Source organism: Thermobia domestica, chromosome 16, assembly GCF_964235325.1.
Source record: "Thermobia domestica chromosome 16, izTheDome1.hap1.1, whole genome shotgun sequence".
NCBI classification, from domain to species: Eukaryota; Metazoa; Arthropoda; class Insecta; order Zygentoma; family Lepismatidae; genus Thermobia; species Thermobia domestica.
Genome location: NC_137469.1, coordinates 188,186,539 through 188,209,940, shown reverse-complemented (window position 1 = coordinate 188,209,940; position 23,402 = coordinate 188,186,539). Strand labels below are relative to the sequence as shown.

The 23,402-nt window shown below is 34.7% G+C and overlaps 1 protein-coding gene across 1 annotated transcript in view; it reads left to right on the top strand.

Annotated features, from left to right (window-relative positions):
• Positions 1–23,402, top strand: part of LOC145672727 (uncharacterized) — a 139,935-nt gene that overhangs the window by 105,651 nt on the left and 10,882 nt on the right. The window contains exon 7 of the mRNA XM_081741903.1: positions 13,335–13,356. Within this exon, the coding sequence (XP_081598029.1) occupies positions 13,335–13,356 (22 nt within the window). The remainder of the gene's footprint in view (positions 1–13,334; positions 13,357–23,402) is intronic.

Below are 23,402 nucleotides of genomic sequence, written 5' to 3'. Positions count from 1 at the left end.
ATAAAACAAAGAAAGGATATTATTAATCATATTAATGAATAATCAGGCTTGTTTTGTAGAAGTTATATTGAAACTGGAGATTAATGAACAACTTACATTTTTAATTCCACACTTGCCATTAAATGAATGCTATTACTCTTTGAAAATGAAAGACAGTAAATACTACAAGCATATGCTACGACGCAATTATAATATTAATTCCTTTGAATTGCAATTAAAACGGAATTCCTGCAGCTGTCTAAACTCCGCGGGAAGACAAATAACCAATACACACTTACCCAACGACAAATATTATATGGTATCATTTTTTTTCTATGAACCAGTAATATATGCAAAAACTTTACATTTCCAAATGAAACTATATACATTAACCTTTTAAATTATGGCTTTTTAAAGGTAAATTATTGAATTTCAGTCAATCAGCTACAGCATCATCCCTATTTATCCTAGGATCATAGTTAGTACCTCATTCTCTTCAGAATAGAACAACTTTTCAAACGGGTTCATTTACATTTTCCTATCATGTCCCTAAGGCGGGAAATTTTGAGGGAAAGCTGGATTTTTTCTGACTTTTTTTCAAACTTTGATTCCCTCTGGACTCCCTTTGTTAACGCACAGATCTCAAAATCAACTGAAAAATACGAAGGGGTGTACTAAATGTGTATAAAAAATTTCAAGCTTCTATCTTGAAAACTAAGTGCGGGAAAATATTTACCAATTCCCACAATGCCCCAGATAACCCGTATGTAATATAAAATTTCCTGAGACATCCCTATTTATCCTATGATCATTGTTCGTACATCATTCCCTTTAGAATAGAACATACTTTCGAACGGTACCATTCACATGTCTCCATCATGTACCTGAGGTGGGAAGATCATGAAAAAATGGATTATTTGTTTAAAAAATATTCTTTCTTTGTACTTTTTGCCCCTCTGTACCCCCCTATTATAACGCAGAGATCTGAAACGAATCTAAAAAAAATACTAAGGGGTGTACTAAATGTGTGTGCAATATTTCAATCTTCTAGGTGCAAAAGTAAGCCAGCCAAAAATAGTACCTTTACCATATTCCAGATTCCCGTATAAAAAAGGATCTCAGGTAAAAATTCCCCGAGACATCCCTATTTATACTAGGATCATGGTTCGTACATCATTCTTTTTAGAACAGAACAGCCTTTCAAACGGTACCATTACATGTCTCCATCATGTATCTGAGGAGGGAAAATCGCGAAAAAAAGGATCTTTGTTAAATATATATATATATATATATATATATATATATATATATATATATATATATATATATATATATATATATATATATATATAACTAACTAACTCTATGGCCTATGGAACCCGGAGGTTCAATGCCGCGTTCACAAAAGCTCTCCACTGACTTCTATCCTTAGCTAATTGCATCCAGTTTCTACTCTGTATTCCAATCTCTGCGAGATCCATCTTAATATTGTCCTCCCATCTGCGCCTAGGTCTTCCTAATGGTCGTTTTTCGATTGGTCTTCCAGTCAAGACTTTGAAAGCGCTTCTACTTTCTTCCATTCTAGCTACATGACCCGCCCACCTAAGCCTCCTAGACTTGACGACCCTAACAATGTTGGGTAAACCGTATAAATTATGTAGTTCCTCGTTATGAAGTTTCCGCCACTCCCCATTCCCGTTCCTCTTGGGTCCGAATATTCTTCTCAGGATCTTGTTCTCAAATACTTTCAGTCTATGTTCTTCCCTCAGAGTAAGTGACCATGTTTCGCAGCCATACAAAACAACAGGCATGATTATCGTTTTCTATATTTTAAGCTTCAAATTCGTCGACAGAATTCGCGACGACAAGAGGTTTTGAACCAAATAGTAACACGAATTCCCTGCTTTTAGTCGACATTTAATTTCTTCGTGGATATGATTTTCCTCTGTTAATATTGATCCTAGATATTTGAAACTATCCACTTTATCAAAAGTATTATTTAATATTTTAACGCATCTATAATTTGATGTATTACGATCCCGACGCACTTCCATGTATTTTGTTTTATCTGCATTTACTTCTAAACCCATGTCCCTGCAGGCGTTTAATAAGATCTCTGCATTTCTTTCTATTGTTCTCCTATCATCCCCTATTAAATTTACATCATCAGCGTACGCATAACCTGGTGAATACCGTTCAACTGTAGGCGCTGGTTGCTATCTTTGATTTTCCTTATAGCGTATTCCAGAACAAAGTTAAATAATAATGGCGACAACGCATCTCCTTGTTTCAGGCCATTTTCGACGTGAAAGCTCGTGGACAAAAATTTTCCTACCCGGACTTTACTTTGGGATTCATTTAAACATATCTTAATTAATCTAATTCGCTTTCTCGCTATTCCAAGTTCTGTAAGAACGTTGTATAATGTTTCTCTCCTAACAGAGTCGTAAGCCTTTCTAAAATCAATAAGTAGTTGATGCACCGGGGTATTGTATTCCCACTTTTTTTTTCGAGTATTTGGCGAATGGTAAATATTTGGTTGATAGTTGATCGATTTCGTCTAAAGCCGCACTGATAATCTCCAATAATTTCATCTGCGATATATATATATATATATATATATATATATATATATTACTTTTTTGCCCGTCTGGATCTCCGGTTTTATCGCAAAAATCTGAAAAGAATCTGGAAAATATTAAGGGGTCCACTGAATGTGTGTGCAAAATTTCAATCTTCTACGTGCAAAAGTAAGCTCTGCAAAAAAAGTAATAAAAAGTCATAATAATTTTTTTTTAGTTATGACGTCATCACACTCTACGTCTCGACGCAGAAAGGCGTGAAAGCATATGTAACGTGTTCTACAATGCCTCCATGTTTGAGAAAAAAACAGAAGTAAAAAGCTTTGTTGGTACTTTTTTAAATCAAATAATGAAGATTCTAGCCTATCACCGAAAAATAGATGATATAATTTAAAAGAGGTAAGTGGTCTCTTCAAAAAAAGTGGGGGGGGGGCAACTGCCCCTTCTTGCCCCCCCTAATCGCCGCCCATGTTACAAATATAAACTTATGGAAACACAGACTGCACCACTGTATTTCTCGTAAAAGTCTAGCCCAATTTGATATATTACATGTTACCGCCTTCCTATTAAAAAGAAAATAGAAGTTAAGTTAGATACAAGATGGCTACCATGATAAGCATACCCTCAAATAGATGTCTACTTCCCCCGGTGTCCGTTAATGAGGTCTTGGTTTTAATCCGTTTACCCGTTTTACAAATAAAACGAAATTTTCAAATTTAAAACGCATTGTTATGGCTTGTTCTGGTCAGTCAGGTTTCTCGCCACTGCGACCATCTTTATGGACAGAAGCACTTTAAATTTTGCTTACGCTCGTTTCTTGATATTCTACACTTCTCTGCTAAGTTGGTCAAGAAATTAGATTTCGACATCGATAAGTTTACTTGTAAGAGATGAAAACTATGATATACTGGTACAGAACCTTCTAAAAAATTGCGAAGCACAAGGGTGAAACATGTATTTTAAAAATTCATTCACTGTCTGTATTGACATTTGAATTGAGTCGATTTTGAGTTTAACGTCCCTTTTCAGCAGAGAGGCTATATGAGACGTGGACCTACTGATTAACGTGGAACCCGAACCACATATATATAGGTTCTACAGACCTTGGTGCAAATTAGTTATAAACCCGGTACCCCACAAAATGTTCCCAATCGGGTCCCGCACCACCTAAGGCCGGCCTTGATGTATATAATGTGTGTGTGTTTAGTATTGTACGATGGAAGCTGATGAAAGAGCTTTATATTATTCTTGATTTTTTTTGACAAGTAAACAAAGAATATTTCGAAGATTAATCTACCCCAAAGATTATAATAATATATCTTATCTTTTCTCTTGCATGTATATTCTCAGTCCTGCAGGAAGTTTTCATTTCTTTCTTGGAATACATAAACGAAGATTTTGGTTCGGCTTCTCCTTCACAAATCTTTGTCGAAAAGTTGACTTCCTAAATTACTTCTTCTCATAGAAACCATCTAGAAATACACTGTACTGCTGAAACAGAAACCATCAACTAAAGAGGTCATAAATTTTGCCATTCCTCGTGTTTGAAGTTCCCGTTCTTCACAATGATTTCCTTCCTCCCGCTCCTGTTAAGAAGTTCAAAGTAGGTTTTCAAAAGGGCCGGCTCCCGCTGAGAAGGAAAGTGGGATGAGGAATGACTATAGTGCCATCTAGCAGTTACACGGCCAAGTACGTGAACACGAAAAAAAAAAATCTGATTTCTGATTTCTGTAGATTCAATGATGAAGGATATAATTTCTCATCGATTGTGAAATGGATGTCTTTGGAAATAGCGAAAAAATAGTACAGTAGCGCACAAATACAAAGATAGTACTCCATTCTCAAAAAAGTCCAAAGTTTTTAGCTCTTTTCCTTACTGTAAAAAAACAGAAGACTTTTCCCTTTAATTTTGATCATTTTCTTATGGGAATTTGGATTATGATTATCTGTATTTATAAGAAGAAAATATCACACACAGCGTTCAAATTGCACCTTTAAAATGAGATGCATCATATTGAGTGAGCTATTGAGACATTTTTGCGAAAGAACGAAATGAAACTATGATTTGCCTAAAAAAATGGTTGAGATCCCATTTTAAATTCAACACCAATATTCCGGCCGCTGTGGCTCACTCCTTCTCCCTCTTAATGTATACTATTATTGAAAGAGGAAGTAAATCGTATTTCTCTTTCTAACAATAATATTGCATTCCGATCCTCGATTTCGTGAAACTGCCACCCGAGGATATAGAGTCAGCAGCACAGCTTTTGCTTCCTCAGACTGCATTATCATATACAAAGATCACATAATTTATTAAAAATAAAAACTTATGACGGTATTGTAAGGGGCTAGAACTAGTTTTAAACATGGCTGTAGGAGCACGGTGGCTCAGTGGTAGAGCGTTCAACTTCGGTGCTTGGGTCCCAGGTTCGATCACAGTTCGCGCCGTGTGGACTTTGTGCTGGACAAACATCGTGCTCGTGGACTTTCTTGGGGTTCTCCTATTTCCTCACACTTTCTTCATTTCACCATTTCATTCATTTCTCATCATCACCATCTCCTTTAGCGTAACCGGCATATGCGTGGGACGCAAAACTAATGATTTCCTTTTTTCAACATGCCTCTATATTAGGGTGGAGCGAAAAAAAATAAATTTCGAGTATCGAATTCTACTAGGGCCCAAAAGATGCGTATTCGCGTGCAAATTAATGGAAAAATAACGAAAAATATCACACATTGGACCTTCAGTTTACGAAAACGCCCTAAAGTTTGAAAAAAAATATTAAAATATACCAACATTTACCTTTACGCAAGAAGTATACAGATTACTTTTCCTAATTTATATAGCGACTAAGTACTTTATTTTAGTTGTGTGAAGTATGTTTATTAATAATTCGTTAATGTGAGTGATTTTATAGATTTTATTTTCATAATGATTATGCAGCTCTTCGCCCATTTCTGAACGTTTTTTTAATTAAATGGTTCAGAACTCACCACGTGTAGGTTGCTGCAATTAAAGTTCCACTCACTCCCTATCCAACCATCCTACCAATTATGATGTACTAAATTATGTTTATTTAGTCAAGAATTTAGCATTAAATTCAGATTTTTTAATCAAATTTTGGAATTTTGAGTTTGGAGACCAAAGTTGCACTAATGCAGACATCTCTGTTATCTTTCTTTCTTTCTTTCTTTTTTTTTTTTTTTTTTTTTGTCCGCACACTTCCTCTTCATACTCTGTGACAAGTTTGACACTTCTTTCAACTTCCTGAGTATGGCATGGAAAATTTATGAAGTCAAACTCAAGACCAGTTTTGTCATACATAACATACGCGCTGTCGAGCACTGAAGTGAGACACAGATTACATTTGCTCTAATCTATCAGCTCACTGTACATTGTGGCATCAAAATTTATTAAAGATGCCAGAAGTTCTAACAGATTTCCCTTTCGAATCTTGATTTCTTGCCCCTTTCATTCTCCTGTAACCCAACTCACATACATGTTGCTCTTATCTACTGCCATAGCTAACAATACGTTCTAAGGATTACTAAAGAACGCGTTCCTTTGAATCACAGGGTCGATGATTGTTTTAATGTTGTTTGGAAAATGTCTCGTTGCTTGAACTACCTTCAAAATACATTACTACATTATGTTTAGGTCCATATTTCACTGACTGATGTCCTTTTTGTGGAACCAGAGTAGATATGAATCGGTATACCTCGCCGAATCAGCAAAAATTTTCTCGCCTCACTACCCCGCGCACAGTCACGTAGCTCCGCCCCCGACCACACTCTCCCACTTACCCCTAGACAAGTCCCTTCACTCCGCCCCTTAACCTTACATCTTCCTCTACCCCTTGCTTCTTAGCTCCACCCTTTACGTTGATTGGTTGACAGAGGGCACGTATCACATTTTTCTTAAATCCATTGTTTCTGATTGGTTGATAGTAACAGTTCATACAATAGCTCCACTTCCTTAGGTTGATTGGATGATCACAACACGTTCATTAGCTCCGCCTCTCTAGGTTGATTTGATGATAACACCTTAAATCAAGTCCCCCTCGTTGGCCACATCGTTTTAGAAATACTTTTCCTGTATTGTATAGGAACAATGTATCACATCTCAAGATCATTATATGGATTGGCTGATAGAAGTCATTTGTCATATTTCTTATTAAATTCCTTGTTTCTGATTGGCTGAGAGTAACAACACCTTTTTAATGGTTGGGTTGATTGTGCTACAGCTTCTCCCTCCGCAGGTTCATTGGATGATCACAACACTCATTAGCTCCGCCCCTCTAGGCTGATTGGATGATAACATCTTTAACCATGTCCCCTTTCTTAGGTCACATGGTTGTAAGCAACACCTTATAAGCAATGTACAGGAAAATTATTGCACGTTTCACGACTTTGGGAAAATAAGTAGAAAGTTTCTCACGATCATGACAACATGCTTCCGGCCATGAGAACATTGTCATGGAAGCGTTAGAAACAAAACATGAAACGTAAATTAAAATAACGGTTAAAGACGAGACTTGACTTTAACCTTGAAAGCACTGAGATCATTACTCTTGAGTGTCGTTGGATTGTGACGAAAAAATTGTGGAAACAATCTCATGAAAATGTAACCGTGAGAACATTCTCATGAAAGTGGTAAGACAACAACAACAGCAATGTTGTTGACTGGCTTAAATATTAAGGTAGTTAAAATAGTAATACTTTACATGTATAAACAGCATCAGGAAAGGAAATACAGCCTTAACTATATTTGTCTGTTCACATCACTGTCAAATCTCAACCTAAATGAAAGAAACATTTGCAGCGAACGAAGGAAAGAAGCTGGAGCTGATCATAAGAATATTCTCATGAAAAAATCTTTCTCCTATTGGAATATTCTCATGAGTGCGTGAAAAACAAAAGGGCTATGAATTTTATAATAAAGCCTATCAAAATGTTCCTATCGTGATTAATGAAATCAATGGTAAAAGATTGAAAGTAGAACTAAAAATATTAATTTTGCTGTAAAAGTGTACATAAATTACGTTACCCGTATGATCAGTTTGAAGAAGAATGCCCATTAGGAATATGTTTATACCTCTGTTAAATCTCAAACTAAATACAATATAGAATATCAGAGGATTTGTTATTAAACTTGGATTCCAGTTTACAAAACCATTCCTATAGAAACGTGAGAAATTAAAAGTATATGAAACGTAAGCAAAACTAGGAATGTGGAACTTACGAGCGTGGGAACATATTCACTACCGCGGGACCATTGAAAATTCCCATAGGAAGTTTTTACGAGCGTGGGAACTTTCTCACAACCATGGGAATAATGAAAATTGCTGTACCAACTTTTTTACAAGCATGGAAGCCTTCTCACCACCATGGGAAAATTTGTAGAGACTTTCTCACGACCGTGGGAACATTGAAAATTCCTGTAGAAATATTTTACAAGCGTGGGAAGTTTCTCACGCCCGCGGGAAATTTGTGAAAACTTTCTCAAAACCGTGGGAACATTAAAAATTGCTGTACAACAATCTTTTCGAGCGCGTGAACTTTTTCACAACCGTGGGAACATTAAAAATTGCTGTATAAACTTTTTCGAACGTGGAAACTTTTTCACGACCTTGGGAATATTTGTGAAAACTTCCTCTCGACCGTAGGAACATTGACAATTGCTGTACAAACTTTTTTACGAGCGTGAGAACTTCCTCACGACGGTGGAAAAATTTGTGAAAAATTTCTCTCGCCCCTGGGAACATTGAAAATTGATTTAGAAACTTTCTTACGACCGTGGGAAAATTCATGGGAAGTTTCTCTCGACCGTGTCAATATTGCAAATTGCTGTACAAACTTCTTTACGAGCATGGAAACTTTCCCACGACATTTGAAATGTTCCAGGGAATTTCTCACGATCGTGGGAACACTAAAAAGTTTCGTGAAAACTTTCTCACGCCCGTGGGAAAATCGTGAAAACATGGTCATGGAAGCGTGAAAGACAAAACATTATGAAACGTAAATAAAAATAACTGACTTTAGTTTTAGTTTTGAGATAATTGAAAATGTTAATACGATAGCTGTACAAACAGTTTTAAGGAAAATGCATCGTGAACTTTGTCTGTCCTTCTACATCACTGCCAAATCTAAAACTAGATGAAATGTAGCATTCGCAGTGAACAGAGAAAAGATGCTGAGCTGATCGTGGGAAAATTCTCATGAAAAGAATCTTCTTCGTTCGAATATTCTCAAACCTGAGAAACAATCAGTGAAATTTGACACCGTGGGAGTTGACAACAAAGCCAGAGAAGCTTGAAAAACAGAACGGATTGTCCTTGAATGTTGTGAAGGTCATGTGTTTACCGGTCCGTGGGATGAAGATTGCGAAACACAAATGACGCCATATTTTTGAAGTATATTCGTTGCATGATTGTGGAGGAAAACGTTAGTTCTTATACATCAGTTGTTACAGCATCTATTTCTTGCATATCAACAAGATGTCAAGTTCATGAGACATGTTAGAGAAATTAAATACAGCAGTATTCGTTCCGTTCACAAAGTTGTGATTTATCATTAGACGTATCATATCAAAGAATAGACTGTAAATTTCTTACAACTATATTTGGAAAGAAAGTTTCTGTGACTTTAGGCCACGGACAGAAAGTGATTCTACCGAATAGATACACAGTAAAAGTGGAATGGAGCCGACAATGGAGCATTATTGGAATATTTGAATTCCGGAAATGTGTGTTCAGTATATAAAGGAATAAAAATCAATCCATCGGGAAGAAACATGACCTGGTGTTTGCAGATGTTTCTTCATTATCTGATGCCGCTTCAATGTAAGAGAGAGAACTTGTCTTGGAGTTTGTGATTATGTCAGCATTATCTCCTGCTGAGGTAGTTGCTTCGTCAATTCTTTTTGTGTGTATATATATGTAGATGTTGCCATAGTGAAATCATTGTGTGTGTATGTGTGGTGAACAGTTGTAGAAAGAACATCGTGAAGTCGTGTCTACAAACGTTTGTTCCTTTGAGATGGAACAGTGGAAAACGTTATTGTTAAGCGTAGAGAATGATTTAAACAGAAGAAAATCAAAAACGATTTCTCTTCGATTAGACATTTATAACTTTGAACTTGTGATTCGAATGTGGAAAGAAATGCTGTTTGGTGTAAAATTCAATGTGCAAGAGTGGGAAAAACTTGTGAAATTTGTGGATTCTGTGACAGATTATTTCTTATCAGAAATGGAACTGGCACTTATTAAATCTCTTGGGCAAAATAATGAACTGATTTTGCGAAACTTATTAGGGAAAAATTAGTGATGACTGAAAGAAAAAGAACTTTGCATGCACCAAGAAATATTTTGTATTTGAATAGAAGTGAATGAGGGCATTTCAAGGAAATATTACCATGTGTACAGTATTCTGTGCAAAAGTTTAAAGGAACCATTGCAATGACTGCTCCACTCACTGACAAAGAACCGTTTCGAAAGGAAGCGGAACTGTTTAGAAAAAATTGTCCAGACTGCTTCATCATGGTGAAATAATACGTGACAACATATTCATGCTACGCCATCATAATTGCATCACATCTGCTTATAATGTAAACACATACAAGAATAATTCGAGATATTATTTATTATAACGTCGATATGGTTACTTGTCTAGTTTCTAAACACACGTGTTCTGATATATCAAGATAACCGATTTACAACATAATTTACCATATAGAATCTTATTCAGCCAAACGATTTCTACAGTTTGGATTAAGAATCGTGGTGAAGCTTCAAAATGATAAGAATATTATTTTGCCAGCAAGACCCATGGAGGCTACAAAACAAGTAAAACAAATACGCTTCTTCAGCAATTTATCTGTATCTTTTTGTTTCAAAGGATACCCGGATTGGAGTCATCAATTCGGAGTAATTACATAGCCTGATCACCGTGTTTAGTGGATTTGGTTTGGTGTACTTACGTAAGCGTAATATCACATCACACACATCAGTATGCAATAACCCATCAGCATAATATCAAGCAATAGCACTATGATTTGTGATGGAAAGATTGATTCCAATGTATCACACAATGCGATTTTCATGTTTAGTGAATTTGGTTTGGTGTTCTTACGTCAGTAAACTTGGTGTCAATATATAAGCAAATCCATTAAATTGTGTTGAAATCATTTGACCAAGTGCATTCTAGTTGGAACGATGAGTACTACTAACGATAAAAAATTCCTGTTTGCCAGTTATTATCCCTTAAGTGTATTTAAACAAAGCATGTGAAGATCGGTATCAGATCAATTTCGGTTGAATTTATTATTTGATTGTCCTAAGCAGAACAATTTAGTGTATAATGGGACTTTGAAGAATGTGAAATATTACTTAGACGAATAGGCCAAATGAATGATTATTTTCATGGTAAGATAAATATGACCATTGTTAAAGCATTAGGCTCAATACATGAAGTGATGTTACGTATAGTCCTTGGACGGAAAATGATGCTGTTACGTAAAAAAAGATACTTTGCATGTGACTCGCAATATGATGTGTCTAATACAAACAGAATGTTAAAATTAATTTCTTCCCGCGTTTTATTGTCTAACGTAATACCCCTAATATTGTAGACATAATCTAATTTTCCTGTTGCAATTCCGCTAAGCGGTAACTATTTTTTGGTCGCAAACCAATAAACGCATTCATTTCCCCACTCTTTCGGAACTTCATTAGTTAGCTCACTAAAATTTGGTTCTGTGGAAATCTTAGGTTTCTCATTTCGCTTTGTGAAACTGTTCATGCAACTGTAGACTACGTCATTTGCTCCCCCAACTGTCAATAGATCATGAAATCAAAACCTTAGTAACCACTGAGAGCATAAAGTTTGAAAATTTCCAGCTTGTTTTCGTTATCAACAGGGCCCGGATCCTGTTGACGTAAAATTTTCTAGAAAGTGACCTATAAAATTACACTAAACTCCCTGTAAAATGCCCCTAAAATTGACCAAAATTGACCTTAAAACTTGCGTTTTGTTAAATGTTTATTTCGTAAAACATTGACATTTTTTAAATATCCATTGGTTTTTAATTAACGTTTGTCATTCATATTCAAAAAGTTTTGTTTCAGTTAGTTGCAGTCCATTGGTCATTTATGTTCTTTGATCAGTCTATTGTACGGCATTGTACTTACTGAAAGCGTCAATTCACTCCCGAGTTGAAACTAGGAAGCACTCTTAAACAATAAAAGTTCGCAAGTGTAAACTACATGAGAATAATAGATAAAAATCCTGTTTAAAATCTTTGTACGCCTTCTAATTCATTTTTAGTTATTCATGTGATCACATCCTTTGTGGTCAACAGTCCAAAACTATCTGTTTGGACACCTACCAACCCCCTACCTACCTACCTACCCCTACCCCTACCCCTACCCCTACCTACCAACCTTTCGTTAACCAGTTACAGTTTAGTTTTCGTTAGCTTGTTAAGAATGCAGTTTTTCCACCCCCAATAGTCAGGAAACAAGAAAAGAGATTATTCAACTTCGTCTTTTCCACAACTGTAAACCGTGTTCGTTTAAAGATTTCCTTATGTAGAAGAAAAAAGAATAAAAAGACCATAAGTGACCTAAAAGTTACTTTAAAATATTAAAAAAAAAACGACCTGAAATTTCAAAACGGCAAAAAGTGACCAAAAGTTGACCCTAAAAATGTATATTTTTAGAACTTAGAGTTGATGGATAACGTTTTTATTAGAATTTGCCTTGTCTTATGCGTAACAGAAAAAAGTTGACTTGTCAACAAAATCCAGGCCCTGGTTATCAAAGTTTTTATATGTGTTTATAAGAGGTTATTGTTCTCGATTAACTATTGTATTGTCTACGTCGTACTTTCGTGCTAATAGGTAACTGAAAAAAAAAACTTCTTGCATTATCATCGATTGTAATAAGTTAGTTTCTTGTCAACACTTACCATACAATGAGTAAAGGAATAGCATTGCAATATACGTCAAGCCAGAGTTTGTTCCTCCTGATTTAAGTTTATTCCTTTGGCGCATTATAATAGCCTGCAACATAATTTTCCTCGTTTCCTTTGCTTTCACATCAAGCAGGAAACCATAAAGTCTCTTGTTTGATATTCAGGAAAGAATTCACGTGGTCGTGAAGAAGACTATTACAATTACAATTCCCTGAACGGAACAGATCGAATCCCATATTTCTTTAATAGGCATTACCTTGTATTTCACTTGTATTGCTCTATGAAGTTCTAGGGTACAGAACATTCCAGTGATAGTCTGATTCTTATCGTAGTGGAAGTAATTATTATTTTACTCTTCGATATATTTATGGCAGAGACCGAAAGGTAATCGTCCTCCTGCAACATATGATAAGATTAACGAATACAAATCTTTTAGCACAAGACGGTGTATTTTACTAGTTCATGGATATTTTCCAGTTGTGTAAAATCAGACCCAAATAGATTCCTGGTTTACTTACGAGCATCGGCATATATACTATCACATATGAGTAAAGATTCGTGAGATCCAGATTTTGTATACTTCCATCATTCGTACAGTGACTAAAGCATTAAAGCTTCTGTGTGAGCAGCATGAAAACCTTCTCTAGGTGCAAGGTAATATACACTGTGTTTACACTAAGACTTGATAAAGTGTTGTATTTGCTTATGTCCTTCTCTTAAGATATATATTTCTTTATCGTAATCTTCTGATACTAAAGGTGTAAAAAGTGTATTTTTTTAATTTCTTGTGTGATACTGCAGATTATACTGCTCACCACTGAAAGTAAGTTTCTCGTGTCAGGTGATTAATTGAAGTACAGACGCCTACATAATTTTGTACTTATCGTTATTCCAAAAATAAGAAAACGAGATGTCCATTTTTTTAAAGATTCATATCAAATTTACATGCATGTTCAACTTTCCTTTCGTTCTTAAAGTCAAACTCATAATTGTCGTCTTTGCATACCTCTTATCTTACATCTTGAATAATAATCCTGACATTTAAAACATATCGTCTGGAAAATGATGTAATTCGGATTATAAAATTCTTCTTCGTGTACAGAAGCATATTCTTTTGTTAAACACAAAAATATATAAATTTTTGCTGCATTGTTAATACAATTATTCTGTGCGTAATAAAAATTCTTATCACAGTTATGTAAAAAAAAAATTAACATGTCCTCATTTCCTACATATACACATTATATTTCTGCGCATTGTTTTGCGCATCGTTGTGGTTATAAATAGGGATCATGCGCGCACTTGTAACATAAATAAATTGGCTTATTCGCTGTTAAGATGTACAGTCAAACGTTCGATGTTTTATGAGACGGAAAACGAAAATTAAGTCAAGACATACGTAATGTTAGAGAACATCTGAGAACATCTCCTAATGACACGAAGAAAGGTTAAATTCAAATTAATCTTTCGTTACACAAAGTGCAAGTGTAAACTCTAAGTATATTTCGCCACGTGAAAAACTTTCTCAACGTTAAAAGCAAAAGAAAACTGTTGTTCTACATCCATGTGATCCTTACATACCCGAAGAAGAAGCTGATGCATTCAATATTGTATATCCTCCACAAGATATAATACGAGAATCTGTGTATAGACGAAATTTCAGGTATCCAAATGAAATACCATTTTAAGTAGAAGGTGAGAACACATTTTCTAATGGAAATAGTGAATTTCTTATATTCAACGAAGAGAACTGTCATTGTACTTTTTGAGCTGAGCGAAGCGAAGCTCTTATTCTCGGGTTAGCCGTTTGGTTGTCCGCGAACTCCTTCTAGACCGTTTGGGCGATCTCAACCAAACTTAGCACGCTGATAGAGTATGTCGTGCTGAGTGACAACATAGGTTGAAATCAAAAATCCGATGTACCATCGAGGAATAATCACCGAAAAACGGTTACTCCTAAACCGTTTGGCCGATCTCAACCAAACTTAGCACGCTGATAGAGTATGTCGTGCTGAGTGACAACATAGGTCGAAATCAAAAATCCGATGTACCATCGAGGAATAATCACCGAAAAACGCTTCCTTCTAGACCGTTTGGCCGATCTCAACCAAACTTAGCACGCTGATAGAGTATGTCGTGCTGAGTGAGAACATAGGTCGAAATCAAAAATCCGATGTACCATCGAGGAATAATCACCGAAAAACGCTTCCATAGACTTAACATGGGGAAAAAGTTTTCATGCAGATAAAATGGTCCCTTATCGACGTAAAAGGAACTATGTTTTAAAAAGTCACAATAAACGGATTACGTAGCTTAAGCTCGCTCAGCTCATTTCATTGCAATCGAGTATATCCATTGCATTCCTAGTAATCAAGTAAGTGAACTTTGTGTGAAACAATTACTACAAGATTATAAACTTGATGAACCATTACTTTGTGAAGGATGTGCTATACGTTCTGAAACTGAACGTGTGCACAAATGTGTCAGTGAAAGTGATGAAGCTTTAAATACCATTGCGTGGTATTTCTTAATTCAGAAAACAACTCGTGAACAAATATTAAAACAATATTTTAAAACACATACAACATATATAGATGTAAATATAATTCCATATTTTCTAAACATATTCCATATGTTAATTTCACATATCAGAACATTAAATTGAATGACTATTATATTTTCGATTTAAGAGAAGTGTATCTAGAGAATGATAAGTATGTGTTCCACAAAACGTCAGAGTGAACATCAATGTCTTTCCCTTAATATGTATACTTAATGGCAATATCAGTGTATTTATTTTTGTGAGACGAACAATCTGTTTTACTTTGTAATGGGAAAGGAAGACCTCAATATAAATTATTGTGTAGTGCATGTTTTCTACATTGAAGTAATGTTCATGAAGTTGAACATATCAACACGTACTATGTCATATTGTGTAACAATACTTGGTGTAACATGGTTAGTGTACCAATTTTTGAAGTCGATTTAATTATAAAGTTATTTTTACAGAAAGATTTAGAATTTATTTTGAAATCTTTGTTGTTTTTCAATTGGAACTCTGCTTATTTCTTTCATCGTTTGCATGACAAACTCATTCTAAAAATGGCGAAGTGTTAAATTGTTGGTATACAAAATCGTTTAGTAAGAGAAAAGTGTTCTAAAAGAATACTGAAAGAAATAATCCGATTAAGTAAATAATAATAATGCAACATCAAAATTGTTGCCACTGCACATAATGAAAGCTTTTGTATTAACTATATACAATGCTAATAAAATACTGAAAAGGAAATTGCTATTAACGAAAACGTTGCATTCCAGTTAAAGAACAAAACTGAATATGTGCCTAGCGCAGGAAAACTTGTATTGTCCGAATCAGAGAAACTTTTACCTTTAGCTTTAAATTGACAGTCATGTACAAAATTATTTCCTAAACTTTGATTGCATTAACATTTTAAGAAAAGTTAACATGTAGGAAAAATTTCCAAAACTGAAATGTTAAAACTTAGTATGTATTCTTTTTAAATGTTATAAAAGCATGATTATACTTGTAAGTATATATAATATTCAAATTTGTAAACAAAAAATTCTATTACTTCCAATTAGTTGCTTTTTTCTTCTATTTAATATTTCCTTACATCGTCAAATACTATACCAATATTTTATTTCAAGTATCTAATAATTTTAAAGAAAGTTCAGAAGATTTCTTATGACCACACAAGCAACCATTGAATTTTTATTTTATTTTATTTCGACTTCACTAATTGCGAATAATTGAATTTTGAATTTTAAAATTTGTATTGCAGGAGTTTAACATAATTGAAAGTTCTATTTAGAATTACATTTTTTGTAATTTGAATTTATAATTTTACATTGTGCATTTTTGTTTTACAAACACGTATTTTTCATTAAATTTATTTGAGTTTAATTTGACTTAAACGATCACAACAAATAATTGCATTTTACGTTAAAAGAGTTTAACGTATTTAAAGAAACATGTGAAGAATTGCAATTTTCTTGTAACTTTAACATTTTACAATGAAACACATTAACTTAGTGAAATCAAACTATCAAGAATTTAATTTTTCATTTTTACTTTAACGTGGGTCAAGGACTATTCGAAGAATTAAAATTTTATTGTACAACAGTAATATTATTAGAATTGTTTACAACGTATACAATATTTTCAATTTTTAACGCTTCATTTTCATTTATGCACAAATGCACAAATTTTATTGCATCACTACTTATCAAAGCTCAAGAAAAACTTTGTTGCGAAGTTCCAAAAAATCATTGTGATTATATTAAATCCTGGTACATTGAAATGCAGAAAGCGATAGTTTTGAAGGTACTAACAATATGGTCAACCTTCAAGTTCTGATATTAATATTGAATATTAAAAGTGACAGAACTTTAGATTTTTTTAACACTCATGCCTCATGGTGAATATACGTGTAATGATATACACACCTCAATATCAATGCGTAACTTTGTTATTTACCTGGTTTCATTTTACTGTCTCCTTTCTTTAAATTAATACTATAGCAATTTTAAAAAATATTTTAATGAAATAAAATTATTTTTACATATAACAGGTTTACTTACTGATATATAGAAGCACAAACCTATGGTCATGTATGTGTGAGTTTCTAAGGTAACATGTATATGTCAAACGATAAAATTCTACATTCTTTTTCTAATCAAATTCAAGAGATATTGTTCACAAGTAATTATATTAATTACTGTATACTAAAATAGATAGATAATGAGACTACGATTAATTTTTCAAAAAAATAACGATTATGTATTTTTGTCCATATGTACTTTTGTCCTTAAATGTCAAAACATACACGCTTCATCTCGCATTTTTTTGTATCACAAGTTGTTAAGTGAAACAATAAGCATTCGTTACAAATGCATAAGTTTTATTACACGAACGATTTGAATTTTGTTTTAATCCAGTTGAAATAATTAACCAAAGACGAAAGTTTAACGTAACAGAAAGAACTTTTAAAAAGTTTTGGATTAAACTATTAACATTTTAGTTTTAAAAAATAAATTTAATGTTTTCACCAAAAATACCTTTCACAAAGCAAGAAACTAATCTTAATTTTTAAAATCTTATTTCAGAGGAAAACTTAAGATTAGTTCCCATATTCCTAGTTTTGCTTACGTTTCATATATTTTTGATTTCTCATGTTTCTATGTGCATGATTTTGTGTTGAGTTGATTTTGAGTTTTACGTCCCGATGCATGATTTTCTAAACTGGAACCAACGTTTAACAAATCCTCACTCTGATATATTTTATTTAGTTTGGGATTTAACAGCGGTGTAAACATATTCCTAAAGGGCATTCTTCTTCAAACTGATCATACGGTTCACGTAATTTATGTACACTCATGTCCAAAATTATTGTCGCATGTCTATAAATATGTTGTTGTAGGAGTATAATTTGATAACGAATTCTCCCGGTATTTTTTATAATGTTAGTTTGTGTATAATCGGCAACGAAAAGTATGTGACAAATTTCATGTCAAAAGAGCAGTAAATAAGAACAACAAAACGAAAATAAAACTTTCTTGTCCATTAGCAACATTTTGTTTTACTCATTCTGATTTTCGTATTTATAATTCTTTTCCTGTGAAATTTAGTACAAATATAGATTTCCTGATTATACACAGAGTATCAGTATTAAAAGTACCATGCAAACTCATTACCAAATTATATTCTTACAAGACGCCAGTTATAGATATGCGACAATCATTATGAACATGAGTGTACATTTTTATAGCAAAATTAATATTTTTACTTCTACTTTCAATCTTTTACCATTCGTTTCAATGTTCAGCTCCAGCTTCTTTCCTTTGTCCGCTGCAAATGTTTCATTTCATTTAGTTTGAGATTTGACAGTGATGTGAACAGACAGGTAGAGTTCAGGCTATATTTTCTTTCCTAATGCTGTTTATACAGGTAAAGTATTACTATTTTAACTAACTTAATATTTAAACCAGTCAACAACATTGCTGTTGTTGTTGTCTTACCACTTTCATGAGAATGTTCCCATAGTCACCTTTTTTATGTGATTGTTTCCACAATTTTTTTCGTCACAATCTAATGATACTCAAGAGTAATGATTTCAGTGCTTTCAAGGTTAAAGTCAAGTCTCGTCTTCAGCCCTTATTTTCCTTTACGTTTCATGTTTTGTTTCTAACGCTTCCATGACAATATTCTCAAGGCTGTAAGAATGTTCCCCACACAAAATTTAAATGTTCTCAGCGTCGTGATAAACTTTCTACTTATTTTCCCACGTTCGTGAGAAATTTCCCACGTTCGGGAGACGGGAGACGTGATTGTTCCTGTACATTGCCTGAAAGGTGTTACTTACACCCATCTGCCCTAAAAGAGGGACGTGGTTCAAGGTGTTATCATTCAATGAACTAAGGGGGCGGAGCTTATGAAAGTGTCGTGATCATTCAATCGTCCTAATTAGGAAGGCCAAGCTATTCCAAGTGCTGTTACTATACGTCAATCAGAAACGAGGAATTTAATGAGAAGTATGACACATGACCTCTATCAACCAATCCATAACATGGTCGTGTGATGCGATACGTTACATTGTATGAAGGGCATTGTCTAAACCATGCTACCCAAGAGCGGGAAATGCTTCAAGGTCTTATCATCCAATCAATCTAGAGAGGCGGAGCTAATGAACTTGTTGTGGTCATCCAATCATCCTAAGGAGGTGGAGCTATTGCATGTGCTGTTACTATCAACCAATCAGAAACAAGGAATATAATAAGAAATGTGACACGTGACCTCTATCAACCAATCAATGTAAAGGGTGGAGCTAAGAAGCAAGGGAGAAAGGGAAGAAAGGTTGACAGCCATCCATAATTTTGAAATTTTGCCATTCATGCCATGCATGTTATAATCATTTTTCATTAATATGGAGGACTGTTATAATCATTCTGAAAATTGAACATCGGTTATTTTAGAAGGTGCAAATTTATAGTGCCAGTTGTATGTGACCGGCGCGGCATGTTAAGTAGTTTATTGCTTCAGGGCGTCATGTCAGTCAAATTGCCGTTCATCTTTATATGTCTCCAAATGAAACCTTCAAGCGCCGGTGAAGTATGACCGACGTGGCATAAACAGTAAACTCTGTGCCGGTCCCAGAAGACCCCATGGCAGCAAAGTGTAAAGTGGGAGGGACCATGGGGCTGGAGCTAGGGGGAGGTGGAGGGCGGGAGTTGGGCAGAGCTATGATACCACGTGACAGGTAGAGGCTAAAATTTTTGCTGACTCGGCGAGCTATACCGACCCATATCTACTACCAGCTAGGAGCATATAATGTAGTTAGTAGGATTTGTTTGAGAAACGTAAAGTAAGGGACAATTCTGGATGGTACACACAGAAACTTTCTTTTTCCAGTAGCAGAATAGTTTCACTGTATGCCTGATAGCTGAACAACCAACCTGACAGCACATACATGCCCGAAAACATAACATTCCAGGATATTTCTCCACTTGGAGTAAGAAAGTATTTGAAGGAACAGGCATCATTTAGAGAAACAATCATGAGATAAATATGCATAAAATCGATTCAAATTAAGTTCTAGGAAATAGAAATTAATGGAAAGAAAAGGAAAATAGTACTATGCATCATACAGAGACCAAAAAAGTATGGAAAGCAAAACAAAATGTGAAAAGAAGAAAATACGAAAGAAGGGAGCGAAAGACATGGGAATAAATTAAATTGTAAGGCTGAACACATTCCAGTCGGAGCCCATTTCTGCGATGTTTCTCTCTCAAGTCACCAGGTTTTGCGAGACTTTTCGATTTTCATAAAAATAGTGTAAAAACGTTAGAGCAACGAAATATTTATTTTCTTGAAATATGAACTTAGTACTACGGAATACAACATTATCAACCTGCTTTCTCATTTTTATGTATCCTTATCACCAAACGTGCATTTACATCGCTGTGACGGATATGTTACCGCACGGTACTCCAAGGAAGGCAGGGTTGTATAAGAATTTGTGATTAGTTTTAAGAGTTTATGTTTTGACTAGAGTAATAACGTAGAAAAGATTCGAATTCTCAGTAATCTCCATTAATCTCCCGACGAGAAAGAAAGAGATACAACATCTGTAAAATTTATGTGATTCGCTAAGGGACTATAGAAATAAGAACATCCGAGTTAAACACAGGTAAGAGAGCAACACTGAGGTCTAGAAATCTGAACTTTTAGAAATGTCCCTGAGTGGTGAAAATATAGTTAAAGATTGGAAAAGGAATCACGTAATTTATCTTTCTTTTCTTATATTCTAGTATACTTATTTCAGCATCTAAGCATTTCCATCTAGGATTACGAAATAAAAGGAAAAGATAAATATTGTCCATTTCAAGAAGTAAATCAGAAAAAATCTTCTATTCTACTTGACCTAGAGTCAAAATCACAACCTTCAAATTTGAAAATCAGAGTGCTACCGACTGTGCTAATAACGGCTACTAGCTTTTCACTCTTCAGGAATTTACTACGACATGTTCACAGGACTCTTTTTCTAAGTCCTAAATGTGTGCGTCAATTATTTCATTCGCCTCACTGACCTTATTTGAGAATGGAAATTGATTACGCTAAACGTGAATATGTTTCGCTGTCGAAAAGCAAGGACCGTAATCCATGTAAATAAGGTTCTTATTATTATATAAAACACACAAGTATTTACTCCATGTATAGCACAATATAATACAGTAAATAAGCAACATGATAATCACTAACGCCCGCACGATGTTTTCCAAGGAGGATCACAAGACCGATATAGAGCTTTTCAATTTATTACCCTATATATTAAGCTAAAAGTCATAACATTTATCACTGTTAGCATATATCGTCATACTTTTTAAAATCGCAGTTGTAGCCTATTAGAACATTCATATCCAAACATGATATACAGACAAGAGAAAGAAAGAGATATGGATAGTGTCGGAACTAATTTCACTGCGCACTGTATCGATCGATCATCGATTTACTCATACTCGCTCCTCCACAGGTATTTCAGCTGTTGCGTTATATATATATATATATATATATATATATATATATATATATATATATATATATATACATCCTCACGGCATTGTCAAGGCTCTATATTTGTATTTTACATTTAAAATTGCAACCGGGTGTTTCTGACTGCCGTATACGGTTGCCCGATCATCACCCTTGTTCTTCGCGCCCAGAGTCATTCGAAGACCTGAAAACGTACTCTGTACACAAACAGGTTATGGTTGTGAACTCGGAAAGCCTGGTACTTCTGCTTGTCAAGGTCAAAAAGTGGGAGAAGAAAGCATGTGTAGAATGTAAAGAGGGTGCAACAGTGACTGATACTTGTAAGAAACATATTCATTTGTAGTTCGTGCACATTCCGCCTGTAGCGCTACTGTGGCACAACGTATATTCTAAATGTATAACTCTTGTACACCGTTTGTAGGTCTATTAGCGTAAGGCCGAAACTATGTTGTCAGCTCTGACTGCGATAAGGCATAACTCTTGTACACCGTTTGTAGGTCTATTAGCGTAAGGCCGAAACTATGTTGTCAGCTCTGACTGCGATAAGGCATAACTCTTGTACACCGTTTGTAGGTCTATTAGCGTAAGGCCGAAAATATGTTGTCAGCTCTGACTGCGATAAGGCACTGCTGTGTTGCTTTTGCTTTTCTTTTTTGCCCTTTGTCATTTGTGAGACGCCAAGCATGTTGTTTTTGCTTGTTGCACGCGCTGAAATGACATACTGTGGTCATCGCAAAAGGGGCTCGATCACTGTAAACTATTTTACTGGAACATATATTGGTTCGTTTAGCCAGGATTTCGTAACAGGGGGAGGGGAAGTGACATGAAATTCTCAAGGCCAGTAGGAATGGAGCTACAAGGGGTAGACAAAAGAATTAATTGTTTTATTGCCTAACCACTTTTTTGTCAATATGGTCGTGTTGTCCTTGGGGATGCTGCCCCGGTCTTGGGGAGTAGGTTTTTGGGGGAAGTGGTTTTATTAGTTGTGCAATAGAGGTTGTTTGGAAAAGTTGAATGACCTCCTTTCTTCTTGAAACACGCTCCTATACGAATCTTGAATCGAAATTTTAAAAATTATAATTAAATTAAAATTAAAACCATGATTTAGATAATTAGAACATTAGTATACGGCTTTGAACGCAATCTCTAGCTTCAAACATGATCCAACACGTTTTCTGATTGAGGATACGGCTTTGAATGCTGTTTCTAGCTTTAAACATGATTTAACACGATTCTTGAATCGAAATTTAAACAATTATAATCAAATTAGAATTAAAACTACGATTTAGATAATTAGAACATCAGTATACGGCTTTGAAAGCGATCCAACACGATTCTTGATTGAGGATACGGCTTTGAACGCAGTTTCTAGCTTTAAACATGAACCTATACATTTCTTGAATCGAAATTATAATCAAATTAGAATTAAAACTATGATTTAGATAATTAGAACTTCAGTATATGGCTTAAAACGCGGTCCCTAGCTCCCACAAGCTTTTTTCCCATTAATTTAATTATGATCTGACTTGTAAAGCTCGTAACTAATTGAACACTCTTATTTGAACTAGAAAATTATGAATAATGAATATGATTACACCCTTTAAGCTCCAATGTTTAGCAATGATTTTTAATGGTGCTTTGTTTTACGGCGTAAAGTATTAAGATGGAAAAAAAGGGAAGGAAAGGAAGAAATATTTATTTATTTTCATTTATTTTTTTGTTGCGAACTGCACTTCTTTCGTTTAGCTTGCTTGGCTCTTAAATGACAGACTTAACTTTGCTATTTTACAGCGCTGCTC